At 32.2% G+C, this 21,034-nt stretch overlaps 1 protein-coding gene across 2 annotated transcripts in view; it reads right to left on the minus strand.

Moving 5' to 3' along the window:
* Positions 1-1,875: 1,875 nt before the first annotated feature.
* ARL6 (ADP-ribosylation factor-like 6) overlaps positions 1,876-21,034 on the minus strand; it is a 24,804-nt gene continuing 5,645 nt past the window's right edge. For both annotated transcript variants that reach the window (XM_004675272.2, XM_012729499.1), the window contains exons 3-8: positions 20,798-20,859; positions 20,322-20,390; positions 16,113-16,207; positions 13,084-13,213; positions 10,281-10,336; positions 1,876-3,334 (exon numbers count right to left, since the gene is read on the minus strand). In XM_004675272.2, coding sequence (XP_004675329.1) covers positions 3,309-3,334; positions 10,281-10,336; positions 13,084-13,213; positions 16,113-16,207; positions 20,322-20,390; positions 20,798-20,859 — 438 coding nt within the window. In that variant the 3' untranslated portion in view covers positions 1,876-3,308. The remainder of the gene's footprint in view (positions 3,335-10,280; positions 10,337-13,083; positions 13,214-16,112; positions 16,208-20,321; positions 20,391-20,797; positions 20,860-21,034) is intronic.

The following is a 21,034-nucleotide window of genomic DNA, read 5'->3' on the forward strand; positions in this document are numbered from 1 at the left end:
TTTAGTTGTTCTAAGAAATCCAGTAGAGGTTAAGAACATGGATTCAGCAGTCAGATTGGCAGTGTGCTGATCGCTGATCTAGATATGTAATAATGATAGCATCTACCTCACAGGATTTCAATAAGGGTTAAATGAATATGTGCAAGAATGTTTATAAAGTACCTGGCACACAATAAAAGCTATACAAATGCTTATTATTATTACTGTATTTCATTTTCATTATACCATCTATTCTGGAAAACTTCTAGCATTATTCAGTAACTGAAAATTTGGTTTACTCTAAATTGCCAGAAAAAGAAGTTTAACACTGTATATTGATGAAGCCTCCATATGTAACATTTCAATCAAGTGATAGGAAGGAAGAGTTAGGAATGGCCCTCAGGCAGTCCCCATAAGTCTCACAGGAACATCCTTAATGGAAAGATATAATAACTAAATTACATGAAACATTAAATTAAACACAGCTATTTCTCAATCATGATTCATGATGGTATTTCTCTCCAGCTACAGAATCAGAAAAAACTGTTTTAACTTCCCATTAAGTGAACGTTTAACATTGACATTATTTTTTAAACTAAGAGGAAATCAGGAAGCAGCAAACATGTATTAAGTCAGTAAAAATTCTACAGTATTTTAATTTACCAGTTATAAACAGGATATATTTGCCTTAAACAGTCCAAAAAACAACTGCATATGGAAATCATAACGGTATGCCAAAGTTCTAAAAGAAAAAAAAATTCAAGCAATCAAGAGACAATTCATAATTTTAATCAGACAGTCTATGGGAAAAATAAAACAAAATTAGAAAACTTAGATCTTTTGTGGCTGAAGAGAGCCACACATAAATATTAAAATGCAAAACATATCATGGGATAGGTTTGAATATTTCATGAGGTATTATACTGAAATACAGAATTTAATAAATTAAATTTTATAACCTAGTAATATCTAAATGTAAAAAACACTGAGCTTTCTTGTAGTAGTTTTACTGTATATATGCTAAATATAAATGCAAATAACTTCAACTTAAACACACTTATATGGGATCCTGTGTCATTGTCCAACTAGCTTCTACGTATGCTTTAGATGACATTGTAGAGTAGGAAAGGTTGCTTATAGACTATAAATTAGTTTTGTAGGCCATGGAAATAAAGGAAACAGTCACCATGTTTTTTTTTTTTCTAAACCTTTACGTAGGTGTACATTACATAGTTGGTGGAATACTAATTAACAGTTTTAAGAATTATTTCTGTCAAAGTCATTTATGCTCAAAGTTTGAAATTTGAATAATCTTAATATCCCTGAAACTAAACAGAAAGAAAAAAAAATTGTCTTTTATCTCAAATCTCCTACCCCCCTACTAGTCTTTTTCAGGTCAAGAGTCTTTTCAATTCTTTTCGCTATTCTTATAGCCGATACCTCTAAATTTCTAGTATCTGTAAATATATTTTTGTCATCAACAATTCATTTTAAAAAGAATGGTTCTGAATCCCAATACCATCATTTACTAGTTCTGTTACACTTAAAGAATAACATTTTTAGATCTTAGTTTCCTTGTCTATAAAACAAGAATAATATTTACTAGTTCAGTTACATTTAGCAGTTAATATTTTTAAGCCTTAGTTTCACTGTCTATAAAACAAAAATAATAACATTTACCACATAGATTATTATGAGGATTAAATGAGGCAACAATACTATCTATGTAATAGGTGTTCAAAATTTTGCTATAATATAGTGATAATGGCTGCTATTCTTACCTTTTGGTAGGTGAGGGATTTGAATTCACTTAAACACCCCTTTCTTTATCCTCCTAAAATAGTTATAACATATCATTTTTTTTGTTAATTTAGTGTTTTCATCATCTTCATGTCCTTTTTATATTTAAAGTAACTCTAGATTAAAGAAAATCTCAGTCTGTATTCACATCAAAACAATTTATGAGACTGGTAAACCAGTCAAAATGCTGGACCATGAGAATATTCTAGTTAACTTTCAATTTGGCAAATTCCAATACATACAGATATATGGACTCTGAGAAACTGGGTTCAGAACTTTGACTGCAGTTTTAATATAACTTAGTTCAGATCTCTGTGAAATACATTGCTGCAAATATATTTTTATTTTTTACCTTTTTGTCTTTTATTTATTTTCACAGATAAAAAGGTTTAAGATGTACACATAATAGCTTTTCATTCTATGCAATGCTTTCCAGATTGATAGCATTTCTTGATACACTATTTTTCAGTAATTAATTTAAAATGAAAACTTCTATTTACAGTTTACAATTTTAAGTGGTCTTTAAATTGTAAGAAGTAATACAAGTTGCACAAAGTAGATACCTGAGATATCTGAAATTCTTAACATTTATGCAACCATTTTATGCTAAGGAAAAATATGACTTAATGAGTTACAATCTATTTAATAAAGTACTTTAGTAAATTGCAGGCACTTTAAAAGTAGAAATAAGAAGTCAGTTATATAATTATGGAAGCATAACAAATCAATTCACTCTTAATTTGCAAATGTAGTATCTTCATTCAACCAACAAATAAAATTAGATAATATATATCAAGGTTCTGCTATTCTTCCTCATTAAAGTTATTTACTAAGGATAATGAATATGTCTTATTTACCAGGTATCATCAATTTAGGACAATGTCAGACTGGTCTATGTAGCAATGTTCAATACATATTCACTGGATAAATTCAGCTAATTTGGTCCCAGATAATTTACAAATGCCTGACAGTGAAACACTAAATACTATATAAACAAAGCATTATTCTTTTTAGCATAAACAAAGCACACCATTTAGTATATTTTATGTTTTATTGGTGGTGACATATAGTAAAAATTTAAGCTATATTAATTACCATGGTCCTTCAAAATATTTAAAGTTTTCTCATAAGCATAATTACACTGTAAAGTCATATCATAAACTAAGAAGTTTAGAAGTTAAAAAAATAAAATGCATTATAGATATCATAAATATTATAAATCATGATGCGATATTGAGATGGCTTACAACTCTGACTCTAAATATTCTAGTTACAATCAAATGCAGACTTTTACTAACAAGTCAATAATTTTGGTGATCTCTTCAGAGGTTTTAGTTTTCATATAATGGTCAGATTAGCATACCTGCAGTTCTATGTTCTTAAAAAGCACATTCAGAGACCATAAATGGAAACAGAGGATTATAAAGTACTTTTAGATGCACAAACATCTTTTAAAAAATATAAATATTCATTTTGCCTAAATATATCCTTTGAATTGAAAATTGATGAGGTTTCCAAATATTATCTTTTCATGTCTTCACAGCCTGGATCTGATCTGATAACAAAAAACAAACAAAAATTATCAGTTTCTTCAAGGCAAAAGATATTTTCTAAAGCAATTCAAAACAACTCTATGTGAACATGATCAAAGTCTATGCATTCAACATTTTTTTAAGAAAGCACAATTCATTCTATAGTTTTTATTTTTATTGAAGCTGTATATGAATAAGTAATCAACTTGTTTTATCTATGTTGCCTCTATAAAAACTAGTAGTTTTTTTCTTGCATGATGTCATCTCTTTTCCTCTCTCCATTGGCAACTGCTTCCAACTTCCTTTTAGGTGATTACCACTGATGTATAAATAATATACCTTTATTATTATTTCTTGAACTATCAGTTCCTTCAATGCAACATGAGGCTTCAGGTCCTACACACTCCTCTACTGCTACACTGCAAACTTCATAATGCATATGATACTTCCAATCTCTTAACATAGTAACGGAATAATTATCAACATGATGATCATATAAATGCTGTCTGTGACTGTGACGGCTGATAAATCCTGGCTGCTTTTCTTTCCCTCTACTGTATATTTTTATCCACCTGGAGACAGTAATTATTCTTATCTTGAATTCTACCTGTATGCTTAGTTTTTTTTTTTAACCCACTACTTCCACATTGCTTTAAACCTTTATGAAGTATATTATGCAGTGTATCAATTTCAGTTCTTGAAGTATTTTCTCCTAGTCTCCCAAAACTCTAACCTCTTTTTTGTGCCTGCAGATATTTTCTTACAAGAGCTCTCATTATATTTCCAGGGTCTCCATTATCATCCTAGAATTCCTCCCTGCTTTCTTGTGTTGGTTTTCCTGTTTTATGATCTTTATTTTCCTCTTCTATTTTATGGCTACCTCATTAAAAGCTATAGAAAGGAAATTCGTGAGACTACATGGCTAAAGATGACTTACTTCTACAGTTATAGTCCACAGATAACGGAGGATGATTTATTATTTTTCTTCTTAAACTTTCTCAAGCATTGCTTAATTATCTTATAGCTTCCAAATGCTGCTATTAAGAAGCCTGAGGTTATTGTTTCCTTATCCTTTACATGAAACTTCTTTCTTGTAGAATTTTGTTTTCAGAGTTAAATTTTAATAATGGTGTGCGTTGGTGTGGGAGTATTTCATCTACTACACTGGGCTCTCAAGCCTTTCAACTAAAAACCCATCATTCAGTTCTGGAAAACAGTTTGATGATTTATTTAATGTTCCACTCCTTTCTATTTTCACTGTTACTGCATTCTAAAATTCATCATAATTAGATAGTAGGTCTCCTAAACATGAACAGTTATTATATCTTTTCTGTCCACTTTTTGTCTTTGTTGAATTTTGGAGAGACTTTATTTTCTTTTAATTCATTCAGTTTTCTACTTCCACTATTTTAATTTTCTAAGAATTCCACATTTGTTATTCTTTTTTAAGTAGTATCTCTACCATGCTTCCAAATGTAATACATTTTTTATGTCTCTTTGAAGACGCTCTAACAGTTTTCTGAAATGTTCTCCATAAAAATTCTATTTTTACTAACTTGCCTTTCTTGTTTTTTCATGTTCCATAATTTATAATATCCTGGTCTTCAAATACCTACTGACCCTCTGACATCTATTCATCTATATGAAGGAAAACAATAAAGCTGATTGGACTTTGGAAATGTTTGCAAGACTTCTTAAATGTGTACATCATTCTAGTACACCTGGTTAAGTCATTTCCTTGGGAATCTTTAATGTTAATTCTGGGTCCATCTTCTGCCTATGTACTGCCATTGTTTCACTGTTCTCTGGGAGGCAGAAGAATGTTATAAATAAAAACTTGTAGCAATTCCTCATGTTCAGTTCAGTGGCACAGCACATAGTTTTGCTTTTCTCTCCAGTCCAAAGATATGTTGTTCAACTCTCTACAGAGACTGAACCTGCCTTTTCGGGGAAGGCTGCACTGGGTTGTCTGTTTCAGATCCACCTTCATCCTTATTTCCACTCAATTGCTGAGTCTTTGAGGATCTGAAATGTGAAGCAGCATGCTTTCCAACAGCTCTATTAACTGATTCATCCTACATCAGATACCCATCTTTGTAAAATAAGTTGACATTTTTACCCCTCCTATTCTTTTGCCCTTCTGTGTTAACACCTTTAAATAGGTCTCTTCACTGTTAGTGATATGTGAGAAATGAAACCGTGTGTTTAACACAGTATGTTTTTTTTGGGCTACCAATACACATAGTTAGTAAATGCCAGGCTTATTAAAACCTGGGAGCATTATCTACTTTTTCTGTATAAAGTCATAAAATGAATGTTTCATTAGTCTTGTATGGTTTTTCTCTTTATAAGAATTCATTTGAAAGTTTCAGAGCTACAACACTTCTAGCTCTGTAGTGGCTTTTGAATAGTCTCTTAGGGGTTCTTGTCTTTGGACTGTTATATACATAAGTAGTTACAGAGAATACAAAAGGAAATAGGATGATGGTACAAAATGTACCCTTTAATCTTCTGCACCCAATTATTCAACCTTTAAAATAAAGAATAACTCAATTCAAAATGAACTAGAGGCCTCTTATTTAATATGCTAGGTAATATAAGAATTCTAGAAGGAACATGAAGAGATTTAGTTCAAAACTTCAGAGTTACATTTACAGAAAATGCTTTGGCTAGTAAAAAGTTACCAGTGGTTATACTCTCAACTCCCAAATTTACTGCTACCTATTTTGCACACTAGATTCTGACTGCTTTTAAAATCCAGAGAGTGAGAGTCAGCATCAACAAATTATAAACAATTTACTATTACCTGAGAATTACAAACAAAAGACCTCACTGAGATACAAACAGGTTCATTTTTTAATGATGTACTAAATTTACTCCTCCACTAAATAGAACAGTTAGATAAAAGTAAACTTAACATGTATTGAATTTTTTCTTATTCCAGACACTGTATTAACACAGGATTTCATTAATATATATAGCAATAATTATGGAAAGTATTTAATATTCGATGAAAAGTAACTTCACAATGTAAGCGATTGTACCTAATAATTACTGGGATAAATCTGTTAGACTGTGTTTTACTACTATTCCATTGCTGTTCATATAAAATGGGGATACTACTACTTATTTGTAGAAATTTTTGTAAAGATCGCACGAGATAACATGGCAATATACACTCACAAAAATACTCCCAGTAATATTCTCTTTAAAAAAATTGAGAGGTTGGAGGAGAAAAGACAATAGGTAGCAAGAAGGGTTGGCAAGTGGCACTGTGATGTTGGATAATTACTGACACCTAGTGGCCTCATTTTTACAGACAAAATAAAGCAAAAAAAAAAAAATGGCTGCAATGTAAATTCCAGATGAGTGACAAAAACAGATATATAGGCCAATGGAGCAGAATTAAGAGCCCAGAAATAAAATCACTTGATGGTTAATCTACAACAAAAGAGCCAAGAGTCTATATACTGGAGAAAGGGAAGTCTTCAATAAATAGTTAGAAAAATTGGACAGAAACATGAAAAATAAAGCTAGACCATTCACTCACACTATATACAAAATTTACCTGAAGATGGCTTAAACTTGGATCAAAGACCAGAAATCATAGAAAACATAGGTAAAACACCCGCAACACAGAATTTAGTGATGCCTTTGTGGATTCATCTCCCAACAGCAAAAGAAACAAAGGAGCATGTAAACAATGGTAACTGCGTCAAATGAAAAAGCTTCTATACAGCTAAGGAAAGTATCACTAGAAACTGTCAGGGAAATGCAAATCAAAAGGACGATGAGATACCATATCATATATATGAGAACGGTCCATATAAAAAGACCAAAATTACAAGTGTTAGTAAGGATTGGAGAAAAGGGAAATTTGACACTATTGGTGGGAATGTAGTCTCTATGTAAAATAGGATGGAGATTCTCCAAATATTAAAATTAGATCTATATGATCCACAATTACCCTAGATATCTACCCAAAGAATGCAAAAACACTAATTTTGAAGGGAGATATATACTCCTATATTCATTGCAGCACTATCTATGGTGGCAATCTAAGTGCCCAAAGACAGATGAACAAATTAGGAAGACATGGTATATCCATATACCATGGATATCAAAGATATAATGGATATAATAGAGTAACACTTTGCTATAAAAAGATAAATGGTTGATGTTTGCAACATGGTTGAAACTAGAAGGTAGTATGCCCAGCAAAATATGCCAAAAAGAGAGGAACAAATACTAGCTGGTATCATTTAATAAAGGGTCATATAAAACTAAACTAGAAATATGACTATAGAATTGAGGATACCAGAATGGAGGGTGAGGGAAAGCAAAGTGGGGAGGGAACTCAAATGACTACAGGTGCCTTGGTGGGGGGTTGTGTGTTGGTAACATACCTGAAGAGTATAATCTTATACCTTTAAATCATAAAGTGTGTAAATCAAGTGTTGTGATCTGAAAAATCAGGTGACTACCAGCCTACTTACAGTAAGTACTATGCTTTAGATGACTTTATTATAAGCTTTACTAATTTCATCCATACTGCATCTGCACTGTGAGCAATAATAAGCACTTGTAAAGTGAGAAATCAGGGCTAAAATATTATTATCTCCTCAGGAATATTCCTCTGGAAGGTGTTTTATGAAGGAATCGGTCCTGTAACTCTGACCATTTTTTTTAGCAGTCTAATAAACCTTTGTTCACACAGAAAATAGTCTACACTTTGATGATCTCTCTGGATTTGAAAAGAGATGAAAACTTACTCTGCAAAAGAGTTAACAGTAAATACATGAGACTATGTCATTGGTTTTTATATGTAAATCTAAATGCAAAAGATGTTCTGAACTTATACCTCTTCAGTTTACTTCAAGAACTATGAAATCTATCCTAACATGATAAACAAAAAGGTATCTTGTTCAATTTCTGCTAGTTTACTATATATTTTTAAAGATTTATTTATGCATACAGAACTGGGGTACAGGCCAGAGGTGCAGGGGCGGTAAGAGGATTCACCAGAGAGAGAGTGGAAAGCAGAACAGGGAGACTGATAAAGTACACCGCTGAGGGGTGCAGCAGGTGGGTCAGGAGAGGTCTGCCGCGCCATGTGGCTACCTCCAAGGCAGGGGACCGAACTCATGCTGAAGTGGCTTTAGCTTCTTAGTGCTGTGCTTTAACCAGCTGTGCCACCAGGGTGGGCCCTAGTTTAATATTTTTATTTTTAAGTTCAAAGTTGAAAAATATTAGAAAAATATTGTCAGGTTCACAGAAAAATCTTACTAGTCCCTCTGATCACTATTTCTTGATAGGATTTCTCAGGTTTCACTAAATTGTAAAAAATATTACTAGAATGTTCTTTGCAGTTTAATGGTAAATGCCATTACTTGCTCAGAAGCAAGTGTAAGCTACTTACTATTACAGAAATACAAAAGAGAAAGTAATACAATAGTCCTTGTAGTTAACTGAAACACTATTAAATGCAAGTTTAGTTCTCTGAACCAACGGAAATATTAAACCTCCTTGTGTGTGGGCAAGTAGGCTACCCTCAGATTCACCATAATGTGGTTTCCAACATGCAGAAGAAAAAAAAGAAATCCTACAAACTTGACATTAAAAGGTCAGTGTAGGCCCTCCCTGGTGGCGCAGTAGGTTAAAGCACAGCACTAAGAAGCTAAAGCCACTTCAGCGTGAGTTCAATCCCTGTCTGCCGTGGAGGGATCCACATGGCTCAGCAGACCTCTCCTGACCCGCCCGCTGCTTCCCTCAGCAGTGTCTTTGTAGGTCTTCCTGTTCTATCCCCACTCTGTCTCTGGTGAAGCCTCTCACGGCCCCTGCACCTCTGACTTGTAACCCAGTTCTGTATGCACAAATAAATAAATCTTTAATAAAAAAAAAAAAGTGTAGGAGAAAGCAGAATTTTTAGGGCCTCCCTGGGGACCAAAGGGTTAAGCCTCAGTGCTCTCACTGCTATAGCCTGAGTTCAATCCCCAGGTAGGGGCAGACCCACATTTGGCCCTGCAGACCAGACCTGTCCTGTCTCGCCCCTGCTTCTCTAATCAGTAAATCCATTTGTTCTGCCCCCTACTCTGCGTCTGGAGAATTCTTTCACCTGCACACCTGAGTTCTTTTACACAAAATAAAATGAAATAAAATAGAATTTATAGCCACAAGGGTGTAACTAGAACTTAGCTTACTATTCACCCTTACACAGGACAGGGAGACTTCTAGTAGGAACAATTCTCAGCTGTCTGGTTTACACATGGAATCTTTTTGCCTAAACTTTTCAGAATCATGTAACAAAAAGGAACCTCATTTCATTCATATCTGTTGCTCTGTCTGAGTCATTGTGCTTTAAATCATTCCTGTTGTTTAGTAGGATATGTAACTTTATAGAAAAAATGATATATTTAATTTAAATTTACTATATTTAATATAGTAGACTGTACCAACTTATGACAACTATTCTGATGACTAACAAATAGAATTTTAAATATATAAATTGCATTTATATTCTAGAAATGCATAGAATATCAGTATTTATAACACAAAATATAAGTGTTGAAAGTTGTATAAACACATTATGTGTACAAATGAAGCTACATATGGAATACAGCATGAATCTTTGAAAGATATACTGTTCACACATTTTTAGTTATTGACAGTATAAACTAAAATTAACCCCAAACTTCACATGTTCCTGACAGAAATTCACTGACACAAATTAAAATATCTTTAAGAGTTGTATATATATATATATTGACTGTAAAGATGCAAACAAATAAACCTCTTAGAAAAACATAATAGGAGTAAATGGAGGATAGATACTTACTGTATTGTTTTTTCTGACAGCAGAAATAAATGGAAACACAAGAAAAAAAGGCAATGATGTAATAAAAATTGAAAAATAAAAATGTGAAAGGAAAGGAAATAAAGGGTGAAGGTGCACAGCATTCTATGATGTACCTTGAAGCCAGTCTACTCCTTCTTGCAATCCTTCTCCCTTTATGGCATCACTAGCACTGAAATAAAATTGAAAGAAACATCCAATTCATAACATTACAGAACTATAAGAAAATGTTGTCATAATGGAAATTTAATACATTTTGGTAATCATACATTTCTAAGCAAAACTGGTAGCCACTGAAACTGAATGTAAATAGTAAATAATTATCTGAGTGCTCAGGAGCAAGACATTGGAAAAGTATGTAACTAAATGTTATTATTCAAGAATATTATTCAGCCTGACATTAACAAAGCATATGTTTAGTTATTTTTCTAATGGTAGGAAACTATATAGCCCATACTATTTTTTCCCAGACCCAAGGGCTTACACAATAGCATTTATTTGCTAAGATTGTTTGACTTAAGTTGTAATGCAATTATAGGATGCAATGCCTTTATTCTGAAATGGGTTTTGATATCTATGTGACATAGTCTGTAATTATAACTTTGGTAAAATGGTTAAAAAAAAAATCCCAGTAAGTTTCAGTCATTGCTTCATCTTTACTGGCTGTAGGAAGATGGATAGATTATTTAATAATTCTGTTCTCAGTTTTAGCATATATAAAACAAGAGAATATTACTGTTGGCCTTATTATGGTTACTGGGAGAATGAAGTATCTGATATGTAAATGTATATAAAACATGGCCCTAGCATTGTCTTTCCATTCTTAAGAAAATCAATTTAAATACATTTTTAGATACTACTTTATAAATAATCAGAATTAAGTTTTTAAATTAAAAATAATAAAATAGAGGATTTTAAGTATTAAGATGTAGATTGATGGGATTTCTCATGTTACTAATCTAGTTGTTTTCTTTCAAAAGATAATTGATTAATAGTCATTGGTATAATTAGAGATTCTGAAGAACTATAGTACCTTTTAGTAAACTAAAGAATGATTTTAAGATAGACTAAATGACCTAAAAGAGTTAACTTGATTGAAATTAGAAGATAAATTATTTCCAATTAATATTGAGTAAGAATATGACTCAGAATTTTTTTAAAAGGTAGAAACAAACAGCATGAGATGTACAATTATTCAAAGAAAATTATGTAATATCCTATCAAGTGCAAAATTTAGTAACTGCAATATTTAAATCAAGAAAGATCGATGTACTTTTTTTTACCACACACTTATAGTTACAAACAAGTAATACAAATGAAGAAATCCTTCCTTTTAGGCAGAGGAAATTCTGCATATTTTCTTCATAAATCCCAAATGTCTCAAGGAAAGAGAGATGTGTTTGAGATAGGCAGTGGTTCAGTCCTGAGTAGAGATGTCAGAGGTCCTGTGTACTAACATCTGCAAAGGACTTTCTAAAACCCTTATCCACACTATTACATTTAAACAAACAAACAAAAAAAGTACTGTGTTTTATTGAGTAATGTGGCTATATAACAGCATTTGTTCTTCAGAGGTAGAGCTACTGGTTCAAAACTTTTCAGATGTTCACACCCACCACCAAGGTACTCATAGTCCTCCATCATACTATATACTATTTCTTTCAGTACCAAGTAAAGTTCTTAAAGTTCTTTTCAGTTCTACTACCTTTTTGCTTCATATTCTCGTGCTTCTTCTAGACCAGCTAAATTCTTTGCCTCTATGTTCAATCTTTTTCGTGAGCGCTTTCTCTGTATATATATATATACATATATACACACACACACCTAAAACATCACCTTCTTATAAAAATGGGAAAACTGGCCCTCCCTGGTGGCGCAGCGGGTTAAAGCACAGCACGAAGAAGCTAAAGCCACTTCCGCATGAGTTCGATCCCCGCCTGCCCCGGAGGAGATCCACATGGCGAGGCAGACCTCTCCTGACCCGCCCGCTGCTCCCCTCAGCAGTGTACTTCGTCGATCTGCCTGTTCTGCTCCCGACTCTGTCCCTGGTGAATCCTCTCACCCTCCGCATCTCTGGCCTGTACCCCAGTTCTGTATGAATAAATAAAATCTTTAAAAAAAAAAAAAAAAAGGAAAACTAGCAAGAATAGGGCAACCTACAGCAGGGAGAGGTAGGCTGGAAGGAAAGGCACTTATAATACTATTTAATACTTATGGTTATTCTTAGAATGTTTTGGCAGAAATGTTTGTAGTTAAATGTAATAGTAAAAAATTGCTTTCACAATAAAGGATATATAAAAACTTCAGATACTACTTATGACATATAATTACTAGTATTTTCAAATGCTATCAATATTTGATATTTGTTTATATTTTCATTTAAACAAATATTTGTCATGCATTTATTAAACATCAGGTTTTATTATAATTCCAGGGTTTTACAGAGTAAACAGAAGACATTACACGTCAACAGAAAAATAAAACAAAATCAGGAAAAAATAACAGGTAAGACATAGTTATATTTTTATGGAGTTATGAGGAAAGTTCTCTCTCTCTTGAAGGAAGGAAAATAGCAACAGAAATATTATTTTGGAGAATGATTTAGTCAAAGAGAAGAACAAGTGGGAATTGTGGTTGGTTGATTCAGTGTGCAAAAGGAAATTAGTGTGGTTGAAACTGAGTAAATTGTTGAAGTTATTCTTTCAAAGAGTTGCTTACATGTTCTTACTCCAAAATTCTGATAAGATTTTAGTAGTAATATATTCGTGAATTACTGCAATGTCACAGTTTGATAAAACAAAGTCATTAGCTTACAACCTACATATTAGGTCACTTATAAAATAAGGTTTTAAATAAAAGAAAAAACATGAAGTTTTGATATATTTCTTTAGAATGAGAAAAAGTAAATGTAAACTTTACCAAATATGCCATGGTTTGTCTTTGATGTTCTCTAAACACAGCAACTGAGACACTTTTACAGAAGTCACTGCATCTCTAAGATCCATTTTGTTTGCAAAGAATAAGATTGGTATTCGGCGATGCTTAATATCTAAAAGAGAAAATAAGGCTATTATCACAATTTGAGGCTTTGTAGGTCATTTTTTCTAAATTCTTAAGTTGAAAATCTACAAAAATTGTTTTCTAACCATTTCATCCTATAACATGTACCCACACACGACTATTTAAAGAGAATGTCAGGTATATATTTGAACAATGAGAATTAAAGAAGAAAAACAACTTTCTAAATACTATCAACCCTTAGGTTGAAGCTTTTTTTAAAAAATATTCACTTATAAATTTTTACATACTGCCTTCCTTCCTTTTCCCCTCCCACCCCCCCCCTTCCTTCCTTTCTGTGTAAAACTGGGATGTTTCCCTAGAAAGTCAAATCATAGCATCAATTTCTTTACATTGTAAAGAAATTGTAAATAATTATATGTTGTCCTATAAAAAACCAGTATCAGACTATTCTTGCTGTTTTAAATCTTTTGCTTTTTACTTATTTGCCTCGCTACAAAGTTGCCCTGTATTAGCACTTACTGAGCAGTTTCTTCATTATTTCATTAATATTCTTTTAATACTATTACCAATATTTTATCAGTACCCATTTGAGATACACACACACACACACACACACACACACACACATATGTATATGTTGTTGCCAATATTTAAAACTATAGAATTTACAACTGCTTTAAAAATATAAAAAATGCGGCCTTCCCTGGTGGCGCAGCGGGTTAAAGTGCAGCACTAGGAGGCTGGGGCCACCTCAACATGAGTTCGATCCCTGCTGTAACCCCCGGAGGTGGTCCACATGGTGTGGCAGACCTCTCCTGGCCCGCCCATTACTCCCCTCAGCAGTGTGCTTCCTCTGTCTGCCTGTTCTGCTTCCTGCTCTGTCTCTGGTGAATTCTCTCGCCACCCCTGCACCTCTGGCCTGTACCCCAGTTCTATGTGAATAAATTAAAAATATATATATATAAAATGCAAAGATAAATAGAAAGATGTGTAAGACCTCTACATAGAAACTGTGGAAGATAGAAAGGAAGTGAGGTGATGTATTACATCCATAATTTGAAATACTCAATGTTAAATGCAATGCTAAGATGTCAATTACCCCAAATGCAATTTAAACAAAATCTCAACAGGTATTTTTCTAAAAGTTTACAAATTAATTTAAACTAATTATTTATGAATATGAAGAACCTAGAACTACCAAAGTAATCTTGAAAAAGAGGTCCCAGATAGGAGGATTTATTTACCCTATGTGATTTATTACAATTCTCTGTAAATCAACATGGCATGAAAGGACATAAAAGAGATCAATGGAATAGAACAGAGTCCAGAAATAAATCCACATATACATCATCAAATGATTTGGTAAAGTTGAAATCAAATTATTTTGGCATGTAATTCAGTGGAAAAGAAACTTTTCAAGAAGTGAATTTGGGGACAATTGGTTTATTTGTATGAAAAAAGCATAAAGTTTATTCAAGATGGGTCCCAGACCTAAACATTGAATTAAAAACTTAGGTCTACTAGAAGAAAACATAGAGAACTATCAGTATTAGAGGAAGTTTCTTACAGATTACACAGAAAGTCTATATATAAAGGAATAAAATCAAACAATTAGATTTAATTAAAATTATATACACATATTTAAGATATTGGGAAGAATGTTTTGGTATAGGGGTTGGCCTACAGAAAGGGATCACAGCGGATCCCTCACATACAACTTGCATGCTGGCAGCACTAAACCTTTGGAAATGATCTTTCAGAGCCTATGACCCATGTTCCTCCCTACCTATTACTCTTTACTGGTACCAAGGTACCAGTGTCTTATCAGTTTATCAGGTGCAGGGGTGGAGGTCAGAAATAAGATACCTAAAGATCTTAGTTAAAAAGACTAAGATTATTTCTAGCTATTTGTGGTAGGATATACTGTCATTTGTTAAGAAAAGGAAACCCCTTTCAACACATAAAACCTAAGTGTGAAAGGACAGAAGAATTCTGGAGCAAAAATCCCTGAGAGAAGTTTCAATTCCACAGAACTGTAAAATGTGCCTGAAGAGTTTAACAAGTAACTGTAATAAACATGCACACGGAATTAAAAAAAACAATGAATGATGAAAAATAGGAACAGTAAAACAGTAAAATTGGGAAAACACGAGACTATTACAACTATAACTAATGGATCTAAAAATATTATAGCTGAATTGAAAAATATAATAGAAGGGCTCTACAGTAGACATAAGAAAAGTAATGGAAAATTAATGAGCTTGAAGGCACAGTGGTGAATACCCAAACAGAACACCAAAGTGGGAAAAGAAAACAGGAGACTAAAAAAACGTTGGTACATTTGCATAATAGACTATTACACAGCAATAAAAAAAGAATAAACAAATGATGTTCAACAACTTGGGTGACTGCCAAAAACATTATGGTGAATGAAAAAAATTAAGACAAAGTATATATTTTCCCCTTATTTATATAAAATTATAAAACTGGTAAAGTTAATGTAGTGATAAAAATCATTACGTTCTTCTAGCACCAGGTATGGGGTTTTAGAGAAATTTTCATGACAGGGAATGCTGCTTCATGAGTGCACGCACTTATCAAAACCACTGAACCATATACTGCATATCTTCAGATCTGTGCATATACTTTGGGGGAAATAAAGGTCAGAGACCTGGAAAATGTTGCAAAAACACTTTGAAGCTTAAAAACTATATGGGTTTGTAGGTAAAGATATAATGAATGCTGCATGACTACTCTTTTAAAATTTAGGTTATAACTAAAAGATAATTGCAGTGTAAGCAATGTTTTTTGATGACACCAAAGAATAAAACATCACATAAAAACATAATCTAAAATACAGCTATCACAGACTAAAAGACACAGACACACAGACACAGGCTGACACAGAGATCAACACAAACACATACCTGGATGATTCAGAAGAGTATCGAGTTCTTCTTTGGCCACAACCATTCTTAATCTATCACTACTATCAATGACAAAAATAATGGCTTGTCCTTCTCTGTCTCATACAAAGAATGAGAAAATGTAAAAATAAACATATTTCCATGTTTACTATATTTACATTATGCAACCTACATATTATTTTTTCATGTCCTATATCTACTTGTTATTTTGTTATTGACTTTGATGCTGTTTCTTACTAATTTATACAAATGATTACCATATTAGCTATTAGTTATAATTCATGTAAAATAATCTCTTTCAACTGCAAAATATGCTAAATTTAATGACTTTGAAATTATTTCATAATTTAGAAATATTACAAGGAAAACCATCTTACTATTACATAGTTACAATCATGATTAGTATTTTGATATAAATCAATTTTGACACTGTTATATTCACATTTTAGTATGTACAACAGAATTTAAACAGCATCCTGCAGTTTTGTACCCTGCCTTTCTGCTACATGTGTACATTCCTTTGATATTTTTTTACAGTATAATATGAACTATTTTTTATATGAAACATTATATAATATATATATATATAAAATATATATATATATATAAAAAGCCATATACCAGTGTTTAAATGCACATGTTCTTGTATGTGCACTGAGTGTCACAGACACATAAGTATATGACAAAATATTAGTAGTAAGTTTCTTGAATCAAGATTACAAGTAGCTTTTATTTTTTATTTATTTTTTTTAAAGATTTATTTATTTGTGCATACAGAACTGGGGTACAGGCCAGAGGCTCAGGGGTGGTGAGAGGCTTCACCAGAGATAGAGTCGGGAACAGAACAGGCAAATCAATGAAGTACACTGCTGAGGGGAGCAGCGGGTGGGTCAGGAGAGGTCTGCCACACCATGTGGTCACCTCCGGGGCAGGTGGGAATCGAACTCATGCGGAAGTGGCTTTAGCTTCTCAGTGCTGTGCTTTAACCCGCTGCGCCACCAGGGAGGGCCACAAGTAGCTTTTATTTTATTCTATTTGATTTTTTTTAAAGCTAATGATCAGCCACAGAATTAGTTTAAAGATTCACTTACACATCATTTCAAAAATCACTGATTATACTTATTTTTTAATGGTTTAAAGCTTTCCAATACCTGGATATGTCATCAATTGTGTCGAACTTCTATTATTGGGTCTTTAAACTTTTCAGTTTTAATTATTATGAAAAATTTGGGGATAAACACCTTCTAAATACATTTTCAAAATTTCTTGATGCTTTAAGGTTTTTCTTAGGAGTCATCTTTCCAGGAAGACATATAATTTAAAGTTTGAGATAAACTTTGACAAAAAATTCTCCACAAATGCCAGATCAAGTTGTACTATCACTACCAGTACTTTTCTTATCCCTTGCAGGCAGTCATACTTTTTTCAATTTTGACCACCCTAATAGTGTATTATTTCAGTTTGTTCTTCATTAATTGCTAGTAAAATTCAATGTTTTCATACATTTACATTTTGGTGAGTCAATTTCTATAGTCATAAATTGATATTTTAAAACTTAATGTATTAGAATCAAATAAATATATTTGATATAAATATATCAAAAATATAAAAATGAAAGTTTCCAATGCTTCTTTCTCCTATTAGTAAAAAAAATGCAGATTATCATGAAAACTTTAAAATGTTCAGTCATGCTTATGAGTATTTTATTGTATTTTATTTATAGAATTTATTCTAAGGAAAACATGTAATCCTCAAAAGCTGAGACTAGCATTTATGTCCAAAAATACAGAAATGATTAAGCAAATTTTGGTATATGCATTAGGCAAACATTAGAGTTATACTTATTGAATATGTATCCTGACTTACTCTTAACTGAAAGGCAGGATAGGAAAATGTATATGGCATATAATTTAGAAGTCTCCTTTCTAAATTATGTAACATTTATTTATGGATTTCAAAGAGAAATATACCAACAAGATTAAAATGATAAACTTAGTATGGTTTACAGAAGACATTTTTTTATATTCTTTTCTGTATTTTTCAAACATTAAATTATATATTTATTTTATTTTATTCTTTGTTGTATTTTATGAGTACTTCACAAAAACTATACATATAATATAGAAGCATTAAATGACAAAGCAAACTTACCTTATAATCTTGCAATTCCAAAAATAAATGTTATGAATGTTTTGGACAATATTCAACTCACTATTTTCTTCTTTTCATATACATTAAGTACATATTTATAATAATAGTAATATTTTTCTTTATATAAAGAAGATATACAAAAATGTCACCATGTACCATGCTTAAAATATTCTTTTATGTTTATATTTGCCCACTAGTCCTAGTCAAAGGATAGTTCTGAAATGTAAAATTGTTGGCAGAGAGCATGAACATTTTTCCTTTTAACAGATATTGATAAATTAACCTGAAAAATGTTACATACCCATTCTAAGAATCACTCATTTTGCCAACAGTAGTTAATTGTTTTAATCCCTTTCAATTTAATAGATTAAATGCATTTGTTCTTTTACATTCATAAAATTACAAAAACACTGGAAATAAATGTACTACTATTATAGACTTCTCAACATTTACCATTTTACCTACAACTTATCTAAAATATTCCTGAGCTCATTTACTTCTACCAAATTGTGGGAAAAAAAAAAGTTAAAAATCACAGCAAAATTCTTTTGAAGTAATGATTTCTATGTATTTTTATTCCTATTAAAGCAATTAATATTATTTTTTAAATTAAATATATATGTGTAATACATATTTTTAAAAAGGATCTGGTTAACAAATAATGGAAATGAAATTTAAAAAAATCTTGCCTAAAAATTCAAGTTTCATTAAAAAACAACAACAACAAAAAGTAAGCTTCTCTTTTCCCTACAAAACTTAATGCAAGATCCCACAAACACAAGTTTTTGACAAGATCCCACAAACAAATTTTGACACTTTTCTCTTTCTCTCAGATTTCCTCTTGATATACATGATTAAATAGGCCTTCTGTCTATTAACATATTCATTGAAAAGAATGCCTGGAATAAATCTTCTCTGGCTCATCTGGGAAATCCAACATTTCTTCCCATATTACAGGAAAGAACTATCAATCAAAATTAAAGCCTGTTCTGGCTTTAATTAATGGCACACCATTTCAAGTCATAATTACAAAAGTGCATTTAAATAAGGGATACTTTTCCAAGGTACAGACTCCAAAAGTGAGTTATTCTTAAATATAGGAGTCCAGGCAAATACTGGATATTAATGAGTAACTATACAACACCAAATGTGTATCTTGAGAGGGTATGACACATCTGAATCCTAGCAACTTGATAACAATCTGAAGTGATCATCAATAGCCTGACTTAGATATGCTTTTAAAAGCATCTTTTTTAAAAAAGATTTATATATTTATTTTTGCATAGAAGAACTGAGGTACATCCAGCGGTGTGAGAGGATTCACCAGAAACAGAGTGGGGAGCAGAACAGGCATATTTACTGAAATACACTGTTGAGGGGGGCATTGGATGAAATAAGAGAAGCCTGCTGCAGCCATTTGTGCGTTAGCTTCCTGGCCAGGGACTGAACTCAGGTCATTACGGTGATGGAGCTGAGACCTAGCCCCCTAGGCCATTAGGAAAGCCCTGAGAAGTATTTGTTTAGAATTATTTGTGGAACAAATGGTAAACTGTTAGGCAGTTTGTACTAAAATGAATAGTTACTCATCAGTATGTCCAGTATCATACTAGGCCTTGAAAAAAATAATTTGAATAAGAAATAACCCCTGCCCTAGAGGAGTTCATATTCTCATCAGGGAAGTATCCATGGAATATGATTTTAAGATGTAATGACTATGATTACAAATCTATGAATGAACAAATTACTGTGTGAGTTCTGGTCAAATAGTGAAACTTCACAGAAGAGGGTACTTTTAAGCTAATTTTTAAAGTATAGATAATTAACACCTTAGACTACAAAGAGGTTAGGTAGGAGACAGCATTACAAACAAAATTTGAAGTACCTGAGCATTTGAGATAATAATGCATGATTGTACCTTATTTTTTTAATTAGAAAATGTACTCACATTATACGAAAAATTCACACTGCAACCCTATCATGTAATCCTTTGGATTTCTAATCATTTTTTTGTTATCAAAATAGAACCATCAGTTAATCAACATTTACAAACATACTTACTTATAGTAGTGTTCCCAGAGATTTCTGTATCTTCCTTGACCTGACATGTCAAACACTGTAAAAGACAAACTACAAAACAAACAAAAAAGATGACATTGTAAGTTATTAATTTAAAATGTAACTTATACTTAAAATTTTACATTGTTTTCAGTCAAAGAAAACACCCTTGAGTATATATATGATATTCAACTTTGGCTAATTTTCATGTACAAGTGCCACAAAATGAATTTATTTAACACAGCATTTTGTATAACTGACATATAAAATATGTTTTCTTTGCTAGTGAGGTTATAAGAATTTGTCTAAAATTTAAATCTTGAGAAACAGTCCTGAGGTAGTGAGACAAACATTTTTAATGCCTACAATTACATGAAACAACAAATTACTTTTTCTAAGAGTGGGAGGAATAACTAGGTAGATCAAATATTATCATCCTCACCCCAACTCTTTGTCACAAGTATGATAAAGTATATTACCTGGATGATTTGAATTTCTCTATGCTGAATCCTATTGTTGGAACTATATCTTGAGATTGAGCCTTAAGGGAAAAGACAAAACTTAGAAATTCATAATTACCAATGATGAATTTTTCCATTCTTAAAAATAAAAGCATTCAGCTTTTGGCCCTCCCTGGTGGCGCAGCGGGTTAAAGCACAGCACTGAGAATCTAAAGCTGCTTCCGCATGAGTTCGACTCCCGCCTGCCCCGGAGGT

This window comes from Condylura cristata, unplaced genomic scaffold, assembly GCF_000260355.1.
Source record: "Condylura cristata isolate star-nosed mole 26May11 unplaced genomic scaffold, ConCri1.0 scaffold00003, whole genome shotgun sequence".
NCBI lineage: Eukaryota > Metazoa > Chordata > Mammalia > Eulipotyphla > Talpidae > Condylura > Condylura cristata.